Genomic DNA, 21,592 nt, shown 5'->3' on the forward strand with positions numbered 1-21,592 from the left:
TCATTTTCCTTATTATTTAAAAAAGTAAGTAGTAGTAGAAAGAAACGTAACGAAATTTACCATTTACTACGTTTTACACAATACGCCACGTCACAGTTACACATTTTTCTTGTTCTACGGTGACGTTTCGATCAATCAGAGAAGGGCCCCCCCGACCATCAGATCCAACGGCAGCAACGCATTCACGACACGCGTCGCCTTCCCACTCGTTGGTTAAATCCTTGAGCTCACCACAGGTGAGATTAGTATAAAACCTCCCCTAAAATTATAACCTTATCTTCTTCTCCACAATACCAATTGCCTTCTCTCTCTCTCTAAAAACTGCTCAAATCCAGAGCTCGGATTTCTACCATTCCAACCTCCCATGGCGTACTCGTTCCCGGAGGAAGTTCTGGAGCACGTCTTCTCCTTCCTGAGCTCCGACAGGGACCGGAACGCCGTCTCCTTGGTCTGCAAGTCGTGGTACGATATCGAGCGGTGGTGCCGCCGCCGCGTGTTCGTCGGGAACTGCTACGCGGTCTCGCCGGAGATCGTGATCCGGCGGTTCCCGGAGCTGAGGGCGGTGGAGATGAAGGGGAAGCCGCATTTCGCCGATTTCAACCTCGTGCCGGAGGGATGGGGCGCTTGCGCCTACCCGTGGATCGCGGCCATGGCGGAGGCCTATCCGTTCCTGGAGGAGATCAGGCTGAAGCGCATGGTGGTGACGGACGAGAGCTTGGAGCTGATCTCCAAGTCTTATAAGAATTTCAAAGTTCTGGTGCTGACGTCATGCGAGGGTTTCACCACGGATGGTCTCGCGTCGATTGCGGCTAATTGCAGGTTTGTTTGTTTTTTTATTCCATTTGAATGCTTGCTAACTTTCGCTATTCTGGCAATGTCGTGATAGTTGAAAAAGTGTTATTTGTTTCCTTTTTAGGTTTTGAATTCATGAATCGATTCAATTCTAGGATTGTTTTCTTGTGTTCTTTTCCAGGGAATGCCGGATCTCGTTGATATTTACCCATTTGACTTAAGCTCGTGAGAAAGATCTGATTTTTTTGGCATTTTAGCTGGAAGTCTTTTTTCTCTTGCTCGTATTATCATAAGCGAAGTCTGAGATTCTATGCTTGTTAGAGTTTAGTTTAAGTGGGGTGCACTATCTTGAAAAATATTTGATTGCCTTGGTTTTATAGTAAGGCATGTTGTTCTTGTGGAACACTCACTGTATTTGGTAAAGTGTTGCTTTTTATTACTAGTATTTTTTCTACTTTCAATTATTGTTTAGACTCCTTTTGGGTTTTTATGTCAGTTTCAACAGCTTGCACTATTTTGCTTTTAATTTAAGTTAGTTCCTTCAGGATGAAGTTTGATTCTGTTAGATACTTGCTGTACTTTAGTTGTTGTATTACTTGGGACTAGCTTGTATTGTTTCCTATCACCATGAAATGGTTGGTTTGCTTTTAAATGCAATGTTTTGATTATTGATTGTGATTGTTCACTGCAGGCATTTGAGGGAACTAGATTTGAGGGAGAGTGAAGTGGAGGACCTGAGTGGGCATTGGCTTAGCCACTTTCCCGATAGCTGCACTTCTTTGGTGTCGCTTAACATGTCTTGTCTGGGTTCTGAGGTAAGTTTCTCCGCCTTGGAGCGACTGGTTGCACGTTCCCCTAACCTGAGGACTCTCCGGCTGAACCGTGCTGTGCCCCTTGAGAGGCTTGCTAACCTGATTCGGCGTGCTCCCCAATTGGTTGAATTAGGTACCGGTGCCTATTCAGCTGAAATTCGATCTGATACATTTTCAAATCTGACTGATGCATTTTCAGCCTGTAAGCAACTTAAGGCTTTGTCTGGTTTTTGGGATGTTGTTCCTTCTTATCTTCCAGCCATGTATTCTGTCTGTTCTGGAATCACTTCGCTGAATTTAAGTTATGCTGCCATTCCGAGTTCTGATCTTGTTAAGCTTATTAGCCAATGCCAGAATTTGCAGCGTCTATGGGTATGATTCTCGCTTCTTGTCTTGTGTTCATTCTCATTGCAATATAGTCGTATGGTATCTATGAGCTGATCAACAACTTTTATTTATGTATAGGTGTTGGACTACATCGAAGACAGTGGATTGGAGGCTCTTGCTGCATCTTGCAAGGATCTGCAAGAACTTAGGGTGTTCCCTTCTGATCCTTTTGGAGCAGAACCAAATGTGTCTTTGACGGAACAAGGGCTTGTGTCTGTCTCTGAAGGCTGCCCCAAGCTTGAATCTGTTCTTTACTTTTGCCGCCAGATGTCAAATGCTGCACTGATTGCTATTGCAAAGAATCGGCCTAATTTTATCCGGTTCCGCCTCTGTATCATTGATCCTCAAGCACCTGACTACTTAACCCTCGAACCACTTGATGCTGGTTTTGGAGCCATTGTGGAGAACTGTAAAGAATTGCGCCGGCTTTCCATGACCGGCCTCCTCACTGACCGCGTGTTCAAATACATTGGATCACACGCCAAGAAGCTGGAGATGCTTTCAATAGCCTTCGCAGGGGATAGCGACTTGGGCCTCCATCACGTGTTGTCTGGCTGCGACAGCCTCCGGAAACTAGAGATCAGGGACTGCCCATTTGGGGACAAGGCTCTCTTGGCCAATGCTGCAAAGCTAGAGACAATGCGATCCCTTTGGATGTCTTCTTGTTCTGTGAGTTTTGGAGCTTGTAAGCTGCTCGCACAGAAGATGCCTAGGCTCAACGTTGAAGTCATAGACGAGAGAGGCCCACCTGATTCAAGGCCTGAAGACTGCTCCGTTGAGAGAGTCTATGTCTATCGCACTGTCGCTAGCAGGCGGAGGCTCGACATGCCTGACTTTGTCTGGACTCTTGATGAGGATTCATCCTTGAGGTATTCCTAATCTAACAAAAATGCAGCGTCTCGATTGAAAACGGTTCGTGTGATTGCAGCAACGTACATTGCCACTGAGACGACCTAGCTCGAAAAAAGCCATCATTTTTCACTTTGGCTGAGCTACTATCTTGTTACAAATAAAGATGCAATCTTCTATGTTAGTTTATTGGATTATGGATGGATTTTATCAACTCAATGTTTGTATCTTACTAATTCATGTCTGCTTACAGAAATGGACATGAAAATAAAATATGGTTTGATATGCGTGACCTTTGGGTGCATGAAAGATAAGGGGCAACAAATAATTGAGTTGAATAATAATTTCTTTGCTGCTGTGATTTGTCGTTTCTTTGAAATTTTATTTTTGGAGATAGGAGAGTAAAAAAAGCAGTGGAATCTTATGTGGGCAGATAATAACAACACAGAAATGCAGAGACAAGCGAGAAATAAAAAAAGAGGGAAAGTGTAATGCGAAGGCTGACATAAAACAAGTGGGGGTGGGTACTATACTACTATATCTGAATCTGATGATGATAATCTCTATTCTTCTGAATACCAATAATTCATTTGCTTCTTATTGAATTGTTGAATACGTATATCCTATATTTTTAGTATATCCTAAATTTTTAGTATATCTCAATTTTTTAGTGATTTTTATAAGTTTTTACTCAACATTTGTAAGTACCCTACACAGTAACCATTCTCATTTTCTACATAGATAAATTATCTTGACAATCGATTCCAAAGTTGACTCCTAACTCCATTTACCACCACAACTAAATGAGAAATTACTTAAGTGAATTAACAAGACTGATAAGTTTCAGTCAAATCAGTAAAGCTTGTGATAAGGTTCGATCATTGACTCTAATTTTAATTTCTTGCCTTGAAGAAATATGACTATACTAATGAAATTGAATAATAGTACTAGTACCAAAGTGTTTTTTTTGGGTAAAAGTGCCACTATTTGACTTGTCCTTGCAAAAGTTGTGGCAAGTTCAATGATAAGCCCTCAATTTTTGTGGAATATGGTCTTTAAAGCAATTAAAACAATGGATAAACATAGCACTTTACCTCTGCTTTGAATGCTACTACACAAAAAGAAAAAATCATCACCAAATAGATAGTACTACTACTGATAATACTTAAGGAAGTGTCACATATATAAAATAAAAGCAGTAATTATTTCTGCTGATTCTGACAAACATGATTCATTTGACCTGTATTACTTGATATAAGTGAAATAGTTTGAGACTTTTTGATGACTGTAGTATCCGTAACAACTAAAATATATCAACATTACAAATTCTTTGATTTTAAATTCACTCCACACAAGTACAACTGGTTAACTGGACTCTCTTTCCAATACTTATTGATATCACACATTGACAATATTTGAATTTTGAAGGAATGGCATTTCACACCATGGGACAATATTTCAGCAGTGAAACCAAATTATAGAGATAGAGAGAGGAGAGGAGTTATTTTTGGGGCAAATTTTACATATACAACAAAAAGGTGTGTTAACTAGTTGAACCTTGGATTGCTTCCAACATATGCTCAATTCTGTATTTCATGACAGGTTGACCAGACCTCGTTTTCTTATACATTTTCTCCTTCAGCGCTCTCCTTCGAGCTTCTGCTGCCTCTCTCTCTTCCTTCTTAGCCTGCATCATGGCTTCCCTCTCAATCCTATCTTTCTCCTGCTCGCCATGCTTCTTCTCGTACAACTCCTGAAGGTTTCGCGCATTCTTCTTGTACTTCATCTTCTTCTGGCTGGCGTTACCACCGCCATTTTCACCCTGCCATAAGCCGAATTGTAAACTTTGAGACAAATTATCCGGAAAGTAAACTAATGCACTTGGATACGAGCAGCAAGCGAAACCACATAGGAACACTACATAAGTAGCAAGAATGGCGAGAAAGTGGAAAATGAATTAATTGGGAATAAATTCAAACCTCTAACAGTTCTTGAGCAGTGGAAGGAGTGCTCTGGCGCTCTTGCTGATTTAGAGACTTCTTATATTTCTTAACATACTTTGCGTTCTTATAGAATTCTCTCTGCTTTTCTGCAGAAGAAACCAATTGTTTAGTAAGCAGGCGTAGGAGTTAGCAACTCTTGGTTCCCTATGCATAAGTGTTAGACACGCTTATAGACATGATTGCAGCATTCGCAACATCTAAAACCTTATCACCACTACAAGTGATAAATTGGAGAACAAAAGTGCAACTTTAAATTTTATTCCAAGATCAGCAAAAATAGAGTCTCAACCTCCACAACTGTGCTATGAGCCTATGCCAAGCCTGTTGCAAAAATCATCTAACGCGACGAATAATTCACACCGAGCTTTGGGCGGGCAAAAAAACCCTTATCCCCAACTTAACATTCACTAGGGCCTACTGAACTACAGCTATTCCAATCAACTTTATGCAGAGTGATTTAGTTTTGGTGAGCAATTAACAATGTGTTGATCCAACCAGCTAGCTCCCAATAACAACTCAATAAATTTCAGGCGAATCAAAGATTCAAAATTGAGGAAATATAGTACTACTCCGCAACAAAATAATCCAAACATGGACACAAATCATTAAAAAAAACGTGGATATTCACAACTTCCTTGAATGGATCAGCAAAAGTTACCATTTTTCGTACGAATATAGCTACCCAAACACACATTCATATTGCAAATTTGCAATCCCCTAGATTGAAGAGAAAAAATTACTCCTAATAACTTCAAAGTTGAGATTACATCAAACAAAACTAGCAAACGGTTTCTGATTTCAAGTTTCAGTATACTAAAAGAAGCAATTTTTTTAAAAAAATTGGAGAAATCGAGAGACATACTGATAACCGAAGGGTTGTACGTGTCATTCCTGGCTTTAGCATTGGCAAATGATGCGAGCGACAGGCCACCTCGCCCTCCGAGTCTCTGCATATTCTTCTTCATCTTTTTCTTGTTGGTGACGCCGCCAATTTTCGCCTCATTGTCATCGTTGCGGTGGGGAACCCCTCCACCTCTCTTCATCGTGAAAATTTCGATCAAGTTACAGTGCTGCAATGGAAGAAGCAAACCCTAATTGCAAATTCGGAAAGGGAATAGATAACTTCCGCACAAACAGCTGATTTTTTAAGCCCGAAATCCCAAAACTCGGCCAGCCCATTTCAGGCCTTGATTATAACGGGCCGAGCCAATTTTACAGGCTCGAAATTTCGTTACGGGCCAACAAGTCACTTAGGCGGGGTTCGGTTAACGAGATAGTGAACTAGTTGAGATAACCTTATGTAAGATAAAATTAGTATTGGATTTTATATTTTACTTAGTTGACTAGATTATAAAAACTGAAAATATTTAATATTAGTTTATCTTAAATTAAAATTGTTTATTTGAATAGATTTGTAAAATAATTAAAATTAATTAATTTAAACTCAAAACCTTGCTTTAGTTCGAGAACTCAAAATCAATCGAAATCAAATTCTGCTTATATGATAAATTGTTAAAAATTTGGAACGTATAAATTTAACTAATTTCGTATTCAAGCTTTGCTTATATGATAAATTGTAAATTAATTTTCAAATAACTGAGTAATTAATGTATTGTCATATTTCGTGCATAAGTTCCGCTTAGGTGTGCCCATTTAAATTTGTCAAGATTTTCGGCCTAATATAATTTTTTTAGGGAGAGGCTATCACGAGGTCCATGATGCATGCACCTGTATATATGTATAAATTGCAATAAATGTATACACCTTAAGTATAAAAGCAATAAATTAGTACGGAATGTTTCCTTTTCCAAATCCCCAATTCCATTTGTCTTTAATCAAATAAAATTAAATTAATTCAGTGAGGTCCACTTATAAAGAAATAAAATTTAATCAAACTAAAAATTTGATTGGAACCCGAAAAATCGGCCGGTTTGACCATGAATCGTTGGCCGATTTCAATTTATCTAATGAAATTTGATCCCTTACCCATGGACACTTTTGTGAAATTGTAAACTTTAAATATTCTTATATAGTTACTAATTCATGTTTAATTATATAAAATAATCTTAAATCTCTTTTTGTATGCTACAAACGCCGAAATATATAGTAGTATAGTACATATGTATTATACACATTCTTGGGAGAAAAGGAGAGGATAACAAACAACTGTGTGTTCTAACAGCTACAGTACATTTGTTTACAGCATAAACAAGGAAAAGCTAAGCTAACATTTGCCTAACTAACTGCTGTTAGTATGTGCTAATAATCCAATGAATATGCATACCCGCATTTCACCAAACACTCGAACTTCGATTTCACAATCTCACTGTTCGCGCTGCAGAAACTAGCGATCCTTCTTTGCAAAACGGCCCTTTATTCTCACCCTACTTTCTGCTCGAACTTTTCTTGATTCGTATCTCACATGCTTGTCGTACCTGTAACACAACGACAATTTCCAACAGAGATGTAAGAAACTCAAGTTATATTAGATTCAAGTTAAGATTATGTAAAACAGTTTTATCACTTTTACATAGTAATAACATCCATCACATGACATGTTTGAAAGGAGACTCAAATTCTACTACCTTCTAGTTTTCTTCTTCTCCTTGTAGCGTGATAGAGCAGAGTCTCGCTCTTGGCTGTTAAGCTCACGCGTTGCTGCAGTAGGAGGCAGTTGAAAGGCCTGGGAATCGACAGGAACACACGGTTGAATGTCTTGAATACCATTTCCAACACCAGCACTGTCTGAGTCCTTGTCCGGCACCAAATGGCTCATCTCACTGATGAAATCACCGAAATACGCGGAAGGAAAGCCTTCATCAACGAAACACCAATCACCAATACTAGCCTGCAAAATAGTATTGAAACAACACTTGTTCGTAAAATCAAACGAATAACGTAATCCAACAACCAATGAAATAGTAGAACATACCATCATTATCAAGATAATAGACTATTTTACAAACAAAATTTAATCAACTCAGAGACATTACCGGCTCGGCCTTAGTTTCGAGGCCAGTCGGACATTTTGCAGCTACTTGTGGCTGATTGTTTTCCACAAATGCTTCAAAGTCCTCTTCAAGGGAGCCACTGTAGTTTGGATCCTTCTTCGCCATCTCGCGTAGTTGGGAAAATATTTCCTCCTTGTGCTTGCCACACGATGCATTTCGATTCTGATAGAATCACGGCATTAAACCCCAAATCGTGTAACGAATGTGCATATATAGACATCAGTTGAGAAATCGGACAAAAAAAAAAAAAAAAAAAAAAAAAAAAAAAAAAAAAAAAAAAAAACAGAGAACCTTAGGGAAAGGGGGCAAGGCGGTAGCCTGAAGAGCGGGGGCAGAATCGTCATAATTATTGGCGACGATCAAATCGTTGATGGTGACGACAGTCGGCGTCTCCCACACCAGCATATCGAGAAATTCGTTTCCGGCGCCGAGATCTGATTTGTTCTTCTCGAAATCCTGCAAGCCTAGAAATCTGAGGAGGTCGGTGAGGGAAGGGCAGCCGGAGAAGCCTTCGAGGGGGCGGCGGTCGTGGATGGAGGCGAAGGTGTTGTGGATCTCCCAGTCGCAATTCTGGCAGAGGACGGTGGATTCGGTGGAGCAGAAGATGGAGGAGGGCGAGGAGCTGCAGGAATCGCAGAGGAGGGAGCGGTTGTGCTTCTGGAAGAGCGGATTGGTGGAGTGGACCTCGAGATCGCAGCTGAAGCAGAGCTTGGCTGAATCCGCGCGGCAGTAGAGGAGCGCCTTGGACTCGTTGCAGAAATCGCAGAGACGCTCTGTTTGATCTATACAACTTTCTTCACTCATGGCGTTGGAATGATTCTACTGGGTTGGGTGTGAGGAAGAAGATGGAAAAACGGAAAGCTAACCTTATCGCAATTCACGACTCATAATATCTACTTATAAATTGTCACACTGAAACTCCTACTCCATTTGTTTTTAACTCAATTCTATACTTGGAAACATATTTTGACTTTCTATTTCTCCCAATATGTAATTACTTACTCCATATAACTTTGGAATAAAATAAGTATCAGTGATGGTGAATATATCAATGTTGTCTTGATAACAAAACATAAAGAAGCTAATTTTATAGCTATTTTTTTTAATCAAAATTATAAATATCGAGTGGGGGTATGTTAGGGTGCTACCACCCCTTAAAATAACACCGTACCATCATTCATAGTCAATCATTTGTACACGTGGACGAATAATAAGCTGCCACGTGGCAAAAATTTTTTAAAAAAAAATGAAAAAGACCGGCCAGCAATTTGTTGGTCTTTATCCAGTAATTTTTCTTGTCCAGCAATATCCGACACACTATACAGCAATCTATAGATTGTTGTGTAGTATTTGTAATATTGATGTGTAGCGTTTATATATAATATTGCTGTATAAGTGGTGTCACGGTGTGACTTTAAGAGGGATGGTCATTTTAACACAAACCTACCGAGTGGTACTATAAGAGATGGTAGATCGTAAACACCATTTGATAATGTGTTACATCAAATAAACATTTTTGAGAATCGAATGCCGTATTGCTACGTAATTAGTGATGTCAATTGCCACAATCGCAGTCCAAAAGGTAGCTGCAAGTCGATTGCTACTTTGCTAGAGAGATGTAACATCAAACAATGACTTTTCTTGTTCTCCAAGTTTGAAATTATGAATAAGCATTTAATTATTAATAAAATCTTGGTTAATCTACAATACATTCAATTTTAATATAGTTGTACTTGAGGATACGAATGAAAACCCATCGTTTTCACTTTTCAATACACTTTCTGTCCTTGTTAGTATAATCGGTATATATATCGTATGAGGACAAGAAATATGTGAATATAGTCGAAATAGATTTTTTTCTGCATACTATTCTGAGTTTCTGACTACATGCATAGACTAACGCTTTTTATACTACATTATTTTAATGGATTATATTTACTCCATGATAATACGAGATGAATGGTCTAGATTAGATCTTAGTATTAAACAAAATGGATAACTTTTTTAGGAGAAAGGACAAATGTTGGATTTTTGGACTCCACAGATCTAACAGGTCATTTTCTAGCAGAGATATTTGTTTATGAAAATACCAGAAGACTGGAGAATTTCAGTCTGGAATCTGCTAGGAATTTGCATTATAATATTCCCATATCAAGACAAAAAGAAAGAGATAAATAAAATTAAATGTAATTTCGAACGTTTGTCTGAGAATTTAATTGATAAAAGGATTTCACAAATGGATCTTGAATATAAAAAAAAAGTTAAAATAAAATTAATAATGGGTACGAGAAAATGCTATTTTCTCCCTAATATGGCTACCCACTCAATTATTCGTCCAAGAAATATAATATCCTCAATATTTCCGACTAGAATGCAATTGTCCATCCAAGGCAAAACACATACATACAGAAAAATGTGAGAAAAAATTCCCTGAAAATAAGTGATGGCTAAATAATTTATATCAATATTCACTTATGCAACCGCAAGCATGAAGGATTTTCCAGATGAATGCGCACTGCATATGATATGATAGCAGGCTAATCTCCAATTGGAGAAGAAGAAGAATAGTTGGTAAACATCGTACCAGTGGATCAAAACCCCATGAAGAAGTAATAATTCCGCTAATCCAGCAAAACATATGCTCTGTATGACTGCTCTATGTAGAGCTATGGTTGCCGTTCTCCCCACTTGTAATCACACGTGTATTGTAGGAATTACAGTGTTGGCACTTGTGACCATATATGTGGAAGAACGCCTTGCTAGTATGGTTGCAATCGTTGCAGAGATTTTCAACCTGCATAGTTGCATTTAATTGTTATACTATCTAATTCTATCAAATACTACACGATACAAGAATGAAATGAAGAAACTCTGTAAAGATGTTCCATTGCCACAGATATCGGACTGATTGGCATCAATTATCTTCCACAAATAAATGTAACACTAGAAAATGTCAATCAAGAAATGGATAATGAACTTACTTCGTAGCGGTATTCCTCAGGCATTGCAGTCTCTGCAATCTATCAGAATGTCAAATTCCAATATCAATATCATATCATATCATATCATATCATTATCAACAGGGCGTCTATGGAATAATAAAGGAGATCATATTTGACCAGTGTTCATGTCACAATGTTGGATGCTTGGTATAGGTATCTTCAAATTTATAAAAAAAGGAGAACCACATAGAATATAGCTTTCAAGAATCTCCACATAAATCAAGAACTGTGCGAACCAAAATGGAAGAATTTGTAGTGATATGATGCAGAAGTGTAAATAAAATATGCTCAACTAGTTACAACTCCATTTGAAATCTTGAGAAGACTAGAAACCAATTTTTCTAGGAAAGTAGATATCTGAGAACTAAATGCTCAACTCAATGTGTAGGAATTTCAGTGCGTCGCCTATGATTGGACCATTTCATGATATTAATCATGTACCCATACAATATTTCTAAAAGTACTCATAGGAGTCATATTTTCAAAATTTAAGCCATAAATGGACACCAACAATAAGCCACAGATAGCCCGTTGTTCTAACTATGTTTGTAATATCACTTTTACTGGAAATGTGAGAAAGGTCTAATTGATATTCAAGGGTATATTTGAATTCACAAGGCATCCCAGAGAAATGAAGTGAAGGAGAAGACATGATTGCGACTATGACAGTAATAAATGTCATTGATGAAAGAAAGCAAGAAACACAAAAAGTCTGCAACAGTCTAACTTGCTGATCAGACATGCCGTATGTGTTTTCATAGGAAACTAAAGAAGACCATCTAGAATCACAAAGTAACTATTTAGATGATTTCAAGAAAACAATGTAGGTGAGGTACTTTCATACAATGGCATAGAAGAACTATCTAGCGTGACTCCATGAAAACTATTGAAGTGGAGAAACCAGAATCGGGATCTTTCATATCATGGCATGAAGAAGGAAGGGAATCTTAGGAATAAACTAAGAGTACAAACACGCAAGAGAATGTGCATACAGCTGCAAGCAGAAAAGTATATTGCAAAGTACCTCCTCGTCTAATCTTGCCCAACTATTAGTCATATTGAACACTGACTTGGAGCAGATTGGACAACGATACCTGTAAAATATTGGGATGTAAAATTTGAAAAGTTGTTTTCAGAGAGCGAGACAAGTGAGATCCAAATGATTTAAATAAGAAAGAAAAGACATAGATGTCACACGTACTGGTTTTGGTTAAACATCTCATTATAACATTCCACATGCATTGTGTGCCCACATTTCATAATAGTAGTCTGTTTGGTTGAGTCGAAAAGAAACTGCATAAAGGAACAAGATTATATATTAAAGGGCATGAAACGACATTAATATCAGTATTGCACGAGTAATGTACTAAACCTCATAACAAATAGGACAGTGATTCTTCATTGAGTTCTCTACACATCTGTGATTATTACGCAAACTAACAGAATAGCAAGAACCTGAACAGAAAGAAGATAGTTAGATGTATTCTAATCCATATACATATGACTGACATGGAAGAAAAATGGGGATACTAGACACACTAGGTATATTGTTAGAAATAAAATTATAAAAAGATCTCATCTTTGAGTGCTTCAGACAGAGCCATGAAATTGCACTCCATGAAAATGGAAAATTATTAATCACACACATTAATATGCATCACAAGATCAGGCCAAGCAAAAAAAAAATTGCGAAACTACTTACCACACTTCTGGCAATGAAAGAACTTTTCGCGACCGCCAACTCTGGGAATTACGGTTGCATCAGAAAAAGATAACAATTAAATAAAAAATTGCAACGTGAATTCACTAATTGAACTCTCTTACCTACAAATGCCACAGTCATTGCAATGAAACTGTTTTTTACTGATCTGTCACAACAACAAGCTACCTGTGTCACTAATCAAACAGAAAAAGAAAAAGAAAAAAAAAGACACTATCCCTGGTTCAAAGAGCATTGCGTCAACAAAGTAAACAAAGGGCAGTGTATTACATCATCATCATAGAATTTGCATATGCTGCAGAAGTATTCACCAAATTTGACGCCACAATTCGAACATAGATTGGAAACCTGCTCATATAGAAACAACCCAGATCATAGCCATAACAATCAAAAGGATGTTCACAATGACAAAAGGCCTAAAACGCAGATAATCGTATGACAGACAAACCTGTTGTTCAGTATTGCATATTGCACAAACAACCTAATATGATTAAAAAAACAAAGAGAACACTTACTCAACCATACTTTGTAGGACAAAAGCTTACAATTTTAACAAACATACAAAGACATGTAAAGGGAAGTGGCTCATACTTGCTTAACATCATGTCGAACAATCTCGTGTCTATCTCTCGGGTTGCTCAAAATACTCTACACAAAATTCCACATGTATCAACAAAATTGCAGATATAATAGAAAACAATCACCAATAAAAAAAAGCTCCCTCTCTTTCACAGCGCACAAGCTAACCGTGGCTTCGTTGTGACAGTGACGGCAAGTAAAAATCTGATCGCAGCAAGGCGCCTTCAGCTTGCATCTTCTCCTATAATGGTCGCACCTAAAACACCACGTTTGGAAAACCGAAATCAACAATCAAGACACAAAAAAAGGAAAACTTGCACCAAAAATTGGGAAGAAGGAAACGAACCCATGCTGCAATGCCCCGAAATCTTCTCGCGCAACATCGCTATCATCACGATTTTGCGTTTGTTCAGCTGCGGAATTCGCGCCTAGGGTTTCCATCGCCGGATCGTCGGGCTGATTGGGAAATTTTAAAAAAAAGGATATTTCAAAAATTCAATCGAAAAAATCTCACGGCGGCCGCGGCAATGCTGCGCCACCCGATAAATTAAAGCAGTTAGAAGGCACAAAAATTCTCAGCCGCCACTCAAAAACTGAACCTCGAAATCTGACGGCGGCAGAGGCAATTTTGCGGGAATGGAATGCTCCGGTGTTTTGCAGTTTCAGCTAAAAGCGCTTTTTTGTAGATTTAATTCTGGCTGTAAGTAAGATTTACGCTAACACGACTTATGTATATAACTTGGATGAGTGGGGAAAGATTAGTCATTAACCCCTTGTAGCAATAACCTTTTTTATATTCATTTATCATTACATATATTGCATTCGTTGATTGATTGTTGCATATCTAAATTATTGCATAAAATGTTCGACACAAGTTTGATTAAGGATTTGAGATAGGAGTATAAATTAAAAAATGTCCCATAACTAATAGTCACATAGTAATTTAGATTACATTTAATTATTAGTCATAAATGAGAACCAAGATAATAATTTAACCTAAACTGAAAGGGCAAAATGATTTCATAATGAAAAAGGGGAAATTTCTAGTAAATCTCCAAATACATAAACATACTATAGGCTGAGGAAATACAGAAAAAAATCAGCCTTCTTTCATAAACTAGTTGAAAGAAACCCCTACCAGTGATCAACACCATCATCTTCATTAGAGGCCATTGTGCAGTGCAGCATCTCCGACACATCAGTCGACGATCGAAGCCCCGGAGAAATGAAAGCAGTACCATCATAAAAGCATAACAATTTACAACATTAACACAAAGATGAGTGTGAACTCATAATTCCTGATGATTTTTGGTCCAAACATATATGCGAAATTCAAAATAAAAAATGGTACAACATTATAATGTTTTGATGTTGAGGTATACGTACATTATTTCATAGATATATGCAGATGATTCCAAAAAATAAACAGTATGGGAAAAGTTGGAGGGAATTTCACGCCTTTCCTTATCTACATATAGTGGTTGAATCTATGGATTCTTATTACTACTACACAAAGTGGAGCATTTTTCTTTTGTTACAACTTTATGCAAATGGAAAATTGAAATGGACAAGGAATTTCATAAAGTGGAAAGCATCCCTTGGAGTCCCTTTCTTTCCAGCCAAATATATTCATGTTTAATTACAACATATATTCATATACAGAACAAAACGTGAAATTATTATTTTTTTCAAATTCGAACACACTTAAAGGATAAATCAGGAAGATGTCATGCAAGTACATAATCAATATTTGAAATACAGAAAAACAATTTTTATATGGATAATCCAAAAAATATAACTTTGAAACTAAAAATCATTTTTTAAAAATTTTTAGGTTTAACATTACTTATGCTATATGGTGGTAGTTCAAATAAAATATTTTACCTCATGCATACGGCCGCGATTACATGTCTCGTATTATTTTTCTAAATATTGAATTTGTGACTATTTGTCTCATTCCGCTAACTCATTAACTTTTTTCACACTTTATTTTTTATTTCGAGGTACGACAAGTGATTGGTGACGGAGGACGGAGAGAGTAGTAAATAATAAGAGCGGCCAAATGACAAAATAAGAGCAACAGAAGACTAATTAATCTTGATTTAACATTCAAAAGGAAAAGAGAGAAGAACAATATTTGTGAATCAGCTAAATCCGAGCTAGCCCTAATCACACCACTAATTAGGAGTAATTACTATGACTACATTAATCTTTGTTGTTGTTCCTCATCCAGCAAGGCAAGGCACAAAACTCTTATTCTCACTACTACAACGTTACAAATACATTGATAAAGAGTATATACATAGGAATAGAAATAGCTAGGATCGAAAAAGAGAAAGTGAGACTAGTTGGTCTGCTGGTAGGCCCTGAGTTGCTGGACAAGGGAGCCGCTGAGGTGGAGCGACATGATCTCGTTGGTGGACCCCATGAGCTTGCCGCCGATGTAGACCATGGGCACGGGCGCGCTGTAGCCCATCCGCATCAGCGCCTTCTCGATCTCCTTCCCCTCGGGGTCGTGGTCGATGTCGTGCACCAGGGGCTGCACCCCGAGGTCGCGGAACAGGATCTGCACCGCGTAGCACAAGCAGCACGTGCTCTTGCTGAAGACCACCACGCCGTTCTCCGATGCCAGTTTCCCTATCTTGTCCATTTTTCTTTCCTTTTTTTGGTGCTTCCTTTTTCGATCTTTTTAAGGTTTGTTGCACGATTTCTAACAAACCTTCCTTGCCTCGAATGGAGCGGTTTTACGGCTCTATTTATACATGGAAATAGAAGGGACCTTTTTCGAACAAGAACATTCAAAAGTTGGTTGCCTTTACACTACTTTGAGTTTGACACTTCCATTCTGGATGCTCAACCGTGCTTGATGCATACAAAATCCCTTTTTTTTCAACTTCACTTCACTATTTTATCATTCGTGTTTAATTTATTGTTGGATATTTTAGTCTAATTGGATTAACTTGATTGATCAGTATTGTTATAATGATACATCATTTAAGTATGGAGGTGCGGAGTGCAGACTTATTTGAATTCATTATGATGTTAGGGAGATGAACGGGGGTCCAGGGGCAGCGCCCCCGGGTAGCGGGGTCCAAGGGGCAGAGGACGGGGCCAGGTCAGCTTGGAAATTTTTTATTTCCAACGAAGTTGCTGTATAAGAAATTCATCCAAAAATATAATTTCTGAAAATCAAAGGACTAATTTGCAATTTCGAAAACCTTTTGAAAATTAGTTATTTTCAGTTATTTTCCCAACGGATGCATTGTTTCATCAGCAACTGCACTGGTTCGTCTTCTTCAAAATCTGATCGATTCTTCTGGTTCATTACAATCTCGAATACACATCTGATATTTCTGATTTATCTGAATTTTATCCGATCAAATAGTTTGGTAGAACCACCGAAATTGATTTGATCTGAAAGTGATTCATCACGACTTTCAGATAGATTATCCGTTTTTCTGTTCTGTATATTGAATCTCCCTAACATTTATTACTATAAATACTATACTAATTTTGATAATGTACGAAAAAATGAACATCAAAATATTTAGATTTTTATATACTAGTACTACCTTTTCTCTGGGATATAGGGACATTTTTTTGACCGTATGGTGATATGAAGAATTGGCAATTCAATTATTATTAATTATTAAAAAAAAGCAAACAACACAAATTCGTTGATGATCAAGAATATAATCTCAAGAATCTTTGAGGAGGAAAACACGTTGAGCCACTACTGACCGTTGAAGGTGCACGTTTCTTCTCTTAATACAAATAAGAATCATCGCATGCTTGGTGAAGAAGGGGTGGTCGATTTTCAGCAAGATTCCTGCAATCATCCTTGGTGGGGAAAAAGATAAATTTTATTCTGTCTTAAAAGAAAGATGGGGAATAAATGGAGGGCTTTCGGTGGTGAATCTTGGAGTCGCGACCACCAACTTGTGTAGTCCGTACGTACACACTACTTGTATTCTACGTTTTTATACACAACTCTACGCTTGTGTGTATGTGTGTTATTGTGTTGTGTGTGCCTACGAATGAACTGTGATGTGATTCTATACCATTTAATTTTATAAAATTAAACGGTATAGGATCAATCTACGTTCTGAAAAGATGATCATGATATAGTATTTGCTTTCCCGAAACTGATTCCCGAGGACATTGATATGGGTGTGTAATTTCCTCAATACTCGGATGTGGAGGATTTTTTTGAGGACATATATTCATTCATTTTGAATATAGGCACTAAGTAAAAGCCTTCAGGTATCTATTATTCCCTATTTATTCCACAAAATAAAATCTCAAAAGGTAAAATTTTATGACCATATGATTAAATTAATGATAAAGTGTGAGTGTGGAATGATTTATAAACAAGTTGGCCTTTTGCTGTCTGATTGAAATGAGATGTCAACAAAAGTATAGACCAAATAGATTGATTGTGATTATTAGCATTGATATACACGAATATCGTTGTCTAAATTTGATGTTGAAATGAGAATTTTGTATCATCCTTCCAGTGATAAGAAGAGACAAGTGTTAGTTATGCAGTCATTTTTGACATGAAATATGTGAATTTTATCACCTACTATATCAAAAGGCACTATATAGCCAGTAAAATTTATGTGTACTTACTAGAAAAATGGAGTACAAAAATAGAAAAGGTGGACAAGGTGGCCTCTAATTAGGTAGTTAATCTTTCAGCATCGATTTTCATTAATAACTGCGGACACCAAGTCGAATTCTGAATCCGGCTTGTCTGTCCCGGGACACCACCTTGGTGAAGATGTCCGCTTGTTGTTCACGAGCATCACAGCTCGTGAAAGCGATGAACTCACCTGCAACCAACTCTCTTACAAAATCCAACTTCCTATCAATGTGCTCTGTTCTCCCGTGCACGAGCGTGTTCTTGGTCATGTCCGCATTGTCATATTCAGCTTCGCTTGTTGAAACTATCCCCGGCCCTCGCTGCCTAGACCCCCACGCCACTGCCCCTGACCCGAAATTGAAGACGAAGCCAGAGCTGCTTCTCTCATCACCAAACGGCCCCGCCCCGGTGAAGCCAACCGGATTGAATTCGTCGTGACTCGAATACCAAATCCCCATATCCCGAGTTCCAGCTATGTAGTAATTAATTGTCGCACTAATTTCTTCTTACAATATTATTATTATCATCATTTAATTTTCTCGTGTTATATCTTATATTCTTTCTCTGTCTATAAAACCTATAGCATTGTAATTTATTTTACTTACAAAATAGTGGCACTTAATTTATAGCATTGTAATTCTCATATACTTGCAAGAATTCAAACTCATGATCACATAAGAAATTCATAATTTTTATTTTAAATGAAGTTTTAGCCTATTAGATACAATTAAAAACTCCCACATCCTAGCAAGTTCCCTCTTAAGCAATAAGGAAACAAACAATATGATCACAACTCACAGCCCACAATGTGTGTGAGCAGTCAACTTCAGATGGGCTCATTTTCACTTCCAGAAAAAATAAATACACAATTTTTTCTTTTTTTCCTTTTTGTCAGGACTAACAACAAAACCCCATTTGAAAACAACTCCAGCTATAATCCTGAGCCACACATAAAGATGAGGTGGTGGAACGAAACCTCTGTTCCTGGTCTGAATTCCGAATCCCAAATTCAAACCAGAAACAAACACATTTTTCTCCTCATTTCTCATGGCTGCACCAACAGCAACTCCCCCTGCTTCATTCCCACTCTCACCTACTAACCGAATCACCAAATCAAGAATTCCCCATGCAACACAGAGGGGGACAAGGCACGTACGCCGCTGCACCTTCCGAGTCCAGGCCGTGCAGGGCCCAACTCCCAGCAGCGAAAAGAGGCGGCAGGCGCCACCTGGAGTCGACACAAGAATCCACTGGGAGAGCGAAGACGAAGGATGGATCGGGGGCAGCAGCTCACAGGAGCAGCCCAAAGACGAAGACGACTTGCTCGGGGAGAAATTCTCCGAGCTGCTCAACAGCTCAACTGATTCATATTACCAGTAAAATCAATCTTCTTAATGGATTAGTATTACCTTTTGATGAGTGAAACAGTACTGATGCCTGCCAATCAGGTTTCTGGGAGTGCCTGCAAACGCTGACGTCGAAGAAATCAAGGCGGCCTACCGGAGGCTGTCGAAGGAATACCATCCGGACACAACTGTGCTTCCTCTGAGAACAGCCTCGGACAAGTTCATGAAACTAAGAGAGATCTACAATGTGCTGAGCGATGACGAGAAGCGCAGGTTCTATGACTGGACGCTGGCTCAGGAGGCAGCGAGCCGGGAAGCAGAGAAGATGAGGATCAAGCTGGACGACCCGTACATGCGAGAGGTGCAGCAATATGAGTCCGTTCCGGATATGGTGGATCGGTTGGGGGGGAGGAACATGGAGCTCAGTGACCAGGCAACACAAGCTCTAACTTTTGATATTTTGATCATTCTCTTCTCTATATGTTGTCTAATATATGTTGTCTACTTCAAAGAGCCCTACTAGTTCAACACCTTCAAACAAATACAACCATTTATACAGATCATTGTACATTGAAATTGGTCAAGGGAATATATGTCTATACATATTAGAAATGGCAAAGTACTAATGAGCACCACTGACATTATTTATCAGAGAAGAACAAGAAATAGGCTGCGAACAAAATCATCTATTCATGCATCCTTGATATTCCATAGCCTAAATTACATTAGCAAATTCATCAAAAACAGTAAAGCTTCTTAATTCCTAACTGAAGAATGCGGAGAAAGGAAACCTTGATGAATTAAGCCATGCTAATATAAATTTTCTGAGAAGACGTTTACAGAGGAAGAATTCATGTTATGTAAGTTGCTATTTAAGACAAACGGATTTTATGCAGCATCAGATTTGTGCCAATCACATATTCACTACAAACAAGTCAAGAGCAGAAAATACAGTGCCCCTGCCAACTTTCTTGATATGTAATGGTGGCCCAATCAATCATGAATCAGAACACATTTAATATGCAGGGCTTCATATCGAAATTGATCGAACGAAAACCCATAAGATAAAATAAAAATGCAGAACAGAAACCAAACAATGTATTAGTAACAATATCATGTCATCACAAAACATGAAAATGGCAGCTTTTATTTCTGGAAATGCAGAAAATCATACTACATAAGATCAAAAGTTGGACCAATAACCCAATACCAAAGCCAGTCCCCACCACAAGAAAGATTAGATAAAACAGAGAGATAATAACAATGAAAGGAAGGATGAATCTTACCGGACGAAGAGGCAACCTCAGAGGATTAAGAACACAATTAGACTCTGTATGATTATACCTACAAGATGGTCCGTATTTACAGTCTCCACTTCTCATGTAGTACTTGCAATCTGGCTGGCCGGGTCTTTGTGGAAACTTTTGTTCCTGTACTATACTGGCAGATAACGGTAAATGGGAATAAGCTCCACGAAGGGCAGGGGAAGAAGAACCTAGCTGTGACAGTCCATACACTGAACTTGCTCCAACCGGTGATGGTCCCTACGCATGCACGCCATCATTACACTGGAATCTAAGATAGTTCCTATTTCAAGCAGATATACGAAAGCACAAATTAGCAAAGAAACTGAGATAGGGTCTTAACTCCCAAGTAAATGGTTTTCAAATTTCAGAGAAAGACGATAACAAAGGCCTACTGAGTGCAGGCTCCAGTTTGGAATGGGAAAGACTCCAGGGAGCAGCATTGGACCATAAGTACCAGCGACAAACGAACCAGGCAACAAAGAAGGCCTTCCAACCCTGTAGCTGGATGTTGGAGAGTGCAGATGCTGACACAGATGTTCCATCTGAGTGAGGATGATCAAATTTACAGGTTATAACATGATAATGACATGAAACGATGTATATGATACTTCCGCAGGCGTTGCAGTCATGAATAGATACTAAAGTAGGAAAGGAAAAAAAATAAATGTAATATTTGTTCATAATAATTAGTTTTATGGAGTGTGTTTGAATTTGGTATGAGTAAAAATGTTGGGATATTTCATTAGATCTGATGATTAGAGCTATTTATTCAAGTTTCGATAAATATTGAAATCTAATTAATATGTAAATAAATTCTACATGGAAAATAAAAAAGAGAATAATTAATGCTACTACATCTAATTTAGTAAAAAAGAAAAAAAAAAGTTCATGGCGAATCACTCTAGCATATAGTGAAGAAATGTAAATAAATTGTACATAGAAAATAAAAATTAATGAGTTGAAGAATGAATAAAATTGTGTGAACACATGAAATTTGAACAATTTGGCAGTTACAACTCTGATCTCCAACTGTCCATATTTCTGCCACGTACAGAATTCAGTTTCGTCAGCAATCACAAATGGCAATCCTCAATCTCTCGCCCAATTTTCTTTTCACTGTTATGCTCAAAGGACTTCCT

General features: G+C 38.0%; 6 protein-coding genes across 10 annotated transcripts; 2 read left to right on the forward strand and 4 right to left on the reverse strand.

Annotated features, from left to right (window-relative positions):
• The first annotated feature begins 277 nt into the window (after positions 1–277).
• On the forward strand, positions 278–3,201 carry LOC125222064 (protein TRANSPORT INHIBITOR RESPONSE 1-like). 3 transcript variants are annotated; one of them, XM_048124474.1, is made up of 4 exons: positions 278–819; positions 1,484–1,737; positions 1,804–1,976; positions 2,070–3,201. In XM_048124474.1, exons 1-4 carry the CDS (start codon positions 365–367, stop codon positions 2,868–2,870), a joined length of 1,683 nt encoding a protein of 560 aa, XP_047980431.1. In that variant the 5' UTR covers positions 278–364; the 3' UTR covers positions 2,871–3,201. The 3 variants fall into 3 exon arrangements, with proteins under 3 accessions (XP_047980431.1, XP_047980432.1, XP_047980429.1); XM_048124475.1 differs by having other exon boundaries at positions 279–819; positions 1,864–1,976; XM_048124472.1 differs by having other exon boundaries at positions 279–819; positions 1,484–1,976.
• A 1,095-nt stretch (positions 3,202–4,296) lies between these two features.
• Positions 4,297–5,959, reverse strand: LOC125219356. The gene is made up of 3 exons (XM_048121317.1): positions 5,706–5,959; positions 4,820–4,929; positions 4,297–4,662 (listed from the first exon to the last, which is right to left on the reverse strand). The coding sequence occupies exons 1-3, from the start codon at positions 5,884–5,886 to the stop codon at positions 4,384–4,386; spliced, it is 570 nt and encodes a 189-aa protein (XP_047977274.1). The 5' UTR covers positions 5,887–5,959; the 3' UTR covers positions 4,297–4,383.
• A 986-nt stretch (positions 5,960–6,945) lies between these two features.
• On the reverse strand, positions 6,946–8,857 carry LOC125217993 (zinc finger protein CONSTANS-LIKE 13-like). The gene is made up of 4 exons (XM_048119579.1): positions 8,146–8,857; positions 7,837–8,016; positions 7,429–7,691; positions 6,946–7,278 (listed from the first exon to the last, which is right to left on the reverse strand). The coding sequence occupies exons 1-4, from the start codon at positions 8,656–8,658 to the stop codon at positions 7,188–7,190; spliced, it is 1,047 nt and encodes a 348-aa protein (XP_047975536.1). The 5' UTR covers positions 8,659–8,857; the 3' UTR covers positions 6,946–7,187.
• Positions 8,858–10,181: 1,324 nt separating this feature from the next.
• LOC125224113 (E3 ubiquitin-protein ligase MIEL1-like) lies at positions 10,182–14,495 on the reverse strand. Of its 3 annotated transcripts, none has more exons than XM_048127462.1 (13): positions 14,294–14,495; positions 13,502–13,611; positions 13,324–13,411; positions 13,168–13,224; positions 13,025–13,057; positions 12,847–12,924; positions 12,681–12,724; positions 12,559–12,599; positions 12,229–12,311; positions 12,058–12,149; positions 11,881–11,950; positions 10,836–10,874; positions 10,182–10,648 (listed from the first exon to the last, which is right to left on the reverse strand). In XM_048127462.1, the coding sequence occupies exons 2-13, from the start codon at positions 13,594–13,596 to the stop codon at positions 10,511–10,513; spliced, it is 858 nt and encodes a 285-aa protein (XP_047983419.1). In that variant the 5' UTR covers positions 13,597–13,611; positions 14,294–14,495; the 3' UTR covers positions 10,182–10,510. The 3 variants fall into 3 exon arrangements, with proteins under 3 accessions (XP_047983419.1, XP_047983418.1, XP_047983420.1); XM_048127461.1 differs by lacking the exon at positions 14,294–14,495 and adding an exon at positions 13,755–13,892; XM_048127463.1 differs by lacking the exon at positions 14,294–14,495 and having other exon boundaries at positions 10,836–10,867; positions 13,502–13,748.
• A 744-nt stretch (positions 14,496–15,239) lies between these two features.
• On the reverse strand, positions 15,240–15,896 carry LOC125223711 (glutaredoxin-C13-like). The gene has a single exon (XM_048126974.1). The coding sequence runs from the start codon at positions 15,803–15,805 to the stop codon at positions 15,500–15,502; it is 306 nt and encodes a 101-aa protein (XP_047982931.1). The 5' UTR covers positions 15,806–15,896; the 3' UTR covers positions 15,240–15,499.
• Positions 15,897–18,759: 2,863 nt separating this feature from the next.
• LOC125220023 (NAD(P)H-quinone oxidoreductase subunit T, chloroplastic) lies at positions 18,760–19,730 on the forward strand. Its single transcript, XM_048122133.1, has 2 exons — positions 18,760–19,176; positions 19,249–19,730. Exons 1-2 carry the CDS (start codon positions 18,848–18,850, stop codon positions 19,667–19,669), a joined length of 750 nt encoding a protein of 249 aa, XP_047978090.1. The 5' UTR covers positions 18,760–18,847; the 3' UTR covers positions 19,670–19,730.
• Positions 19,731–21,592: the final 1,862 nt, after the last annotated feature.

Source organism: Salvia hispanica, chromosome 4, assembly GCF_023119035.1.
Source record: "Salvia hispanica cultivar TCC Black 2014 chromosome 4, UniMelb_Shisp_WGS_1.0, whole genome shotgun sequence".
Lineage (NCBI taxonomy): Eukaryota > Viridiplantae > Streptophyta > Magnoliopsida > Lamiales > Lamiaceae > Salvia > Salvia hispanica.

What these genes read in the sequence shown, in the direction of transcription:
- LOC125222064 (XM_048124472.1), top strand. Translation starts at nt 365, where the DNA reads ATGGCGTACTCGTTCCCGGAGGAAGTTCTGGAGCACGTCTTCTCCTTC. An exon ending in TCGATTGCGGCTAATTGCAG is followed by an intron (nt 820 to 1,483) that starts GTTTGTTTGTTT and finishes TGTTCACTGCAG; the next exon opens with GCATTTGAGGGAACTAGATT. An exon ending in AGAATTTGCAGCGTCTATGG is followed by an intron (nt 1,977 to 2,069) that starts GTATGATTCTCG and finishes ATTTATGTATAG; the next exon opens with GTGTTGGACTACATCGAAGA.
- LOC125224113 (XM_048127462.1), bottom strand. Translation starts at nt 13,596, where the DNA reads ATGGAAACCCTAGGCGCGAATTCCGCAGCTGAACAAACGCAAAATCGT. An exon ending in TATGCAATACTGAACAACAG is followed by an intron (nt 12,925 to 13,024) that starts GTTTGTCTGTCA and finishes CTATATGAGCAG; the next exon opens with GTTTCCAATCTATGTTCGAA. An exon ending in GAGATGTTTAACCAAAACCA is followed by an intron (nt 11,951 to 12,057) that starts GTACGTGTGACA and finishes AATATTTTACAG; the next exon opens with GTATCGTTGTCCAATCTGCT.
- LOC125219356 (XM_048121317.1), bottom strand. Translation starts at nt 5,886, where the DNA reads ATGAAGAGAGGTGGAGGGGTTCCCCACCGCAACGATGACAATGAGGCG. An exon ending in GTACAACCCTTCGGTTATCA is followed by an intron (nt 4,930 to 5,705) that starts GTATGTCTCTCG and finishes TTTCTTCTGCAG; the next exon opens with AAAAGCAGAGAGAATTCTAT. An exon ending in CTGCTCAAGAACTGTTAGAG is followed by an intron (nt 4,663 to 4,819) that starts GTTTGAATTTAT and finishes GGCTTATGGCAG; the next exon opens with GGTGAAAATGGCGGTGGTAA.
- LOC125217993 (XM_048119579.1), bottom strand. Translation starts at nt 8,658, where the DNA reads ATGAGTGAAGAAAGTTGTATAGATCAAACAGAGCGTCTCTGCGATTTC. An exon ending in CCTTGCCCCCTTTCCCTAAG is followed by an intron (nt 8,017 to 8,145) that starts GTTCTCTGTTTT and finishes TGATTCTATCAG; the next exon opens with AATCGAAATGCATCGTGTGG. An exon ending in GAGAAGAAGAAAACTAGAAG is followed by an intron (nt 7,279 to 7,428) that starts GTAGTAGAATTT and finishes GTTGTGTTACAG; the next exon opens with GTACGACAAGCATGTGAGAT.
- LOC125220023 (XM_048122133.1), top strand. Translation starts at nt 18,848, where the DNA reads ATGGCTGCACCAACAGCAACTCCCCCTGCTTCATTCCCACTCTCACCT. An exon ending in TCAACTGATTCATATTACCA is followed by an intron (nt 19,177 to 19,248) that starts GTAAAATCAATC and finishes CCTGCCAATCAG; the next exon opens with GTTTCTGGGAGTGCCTGCAA.
- LOC125223711 (XM_048126974.1), bottom strand. Translation starts at nt 15,805, where the DNA reads ATGGACAAGATAGGGAAACTGGCATCGGAGAACGGCGTGGTGGTCTTC.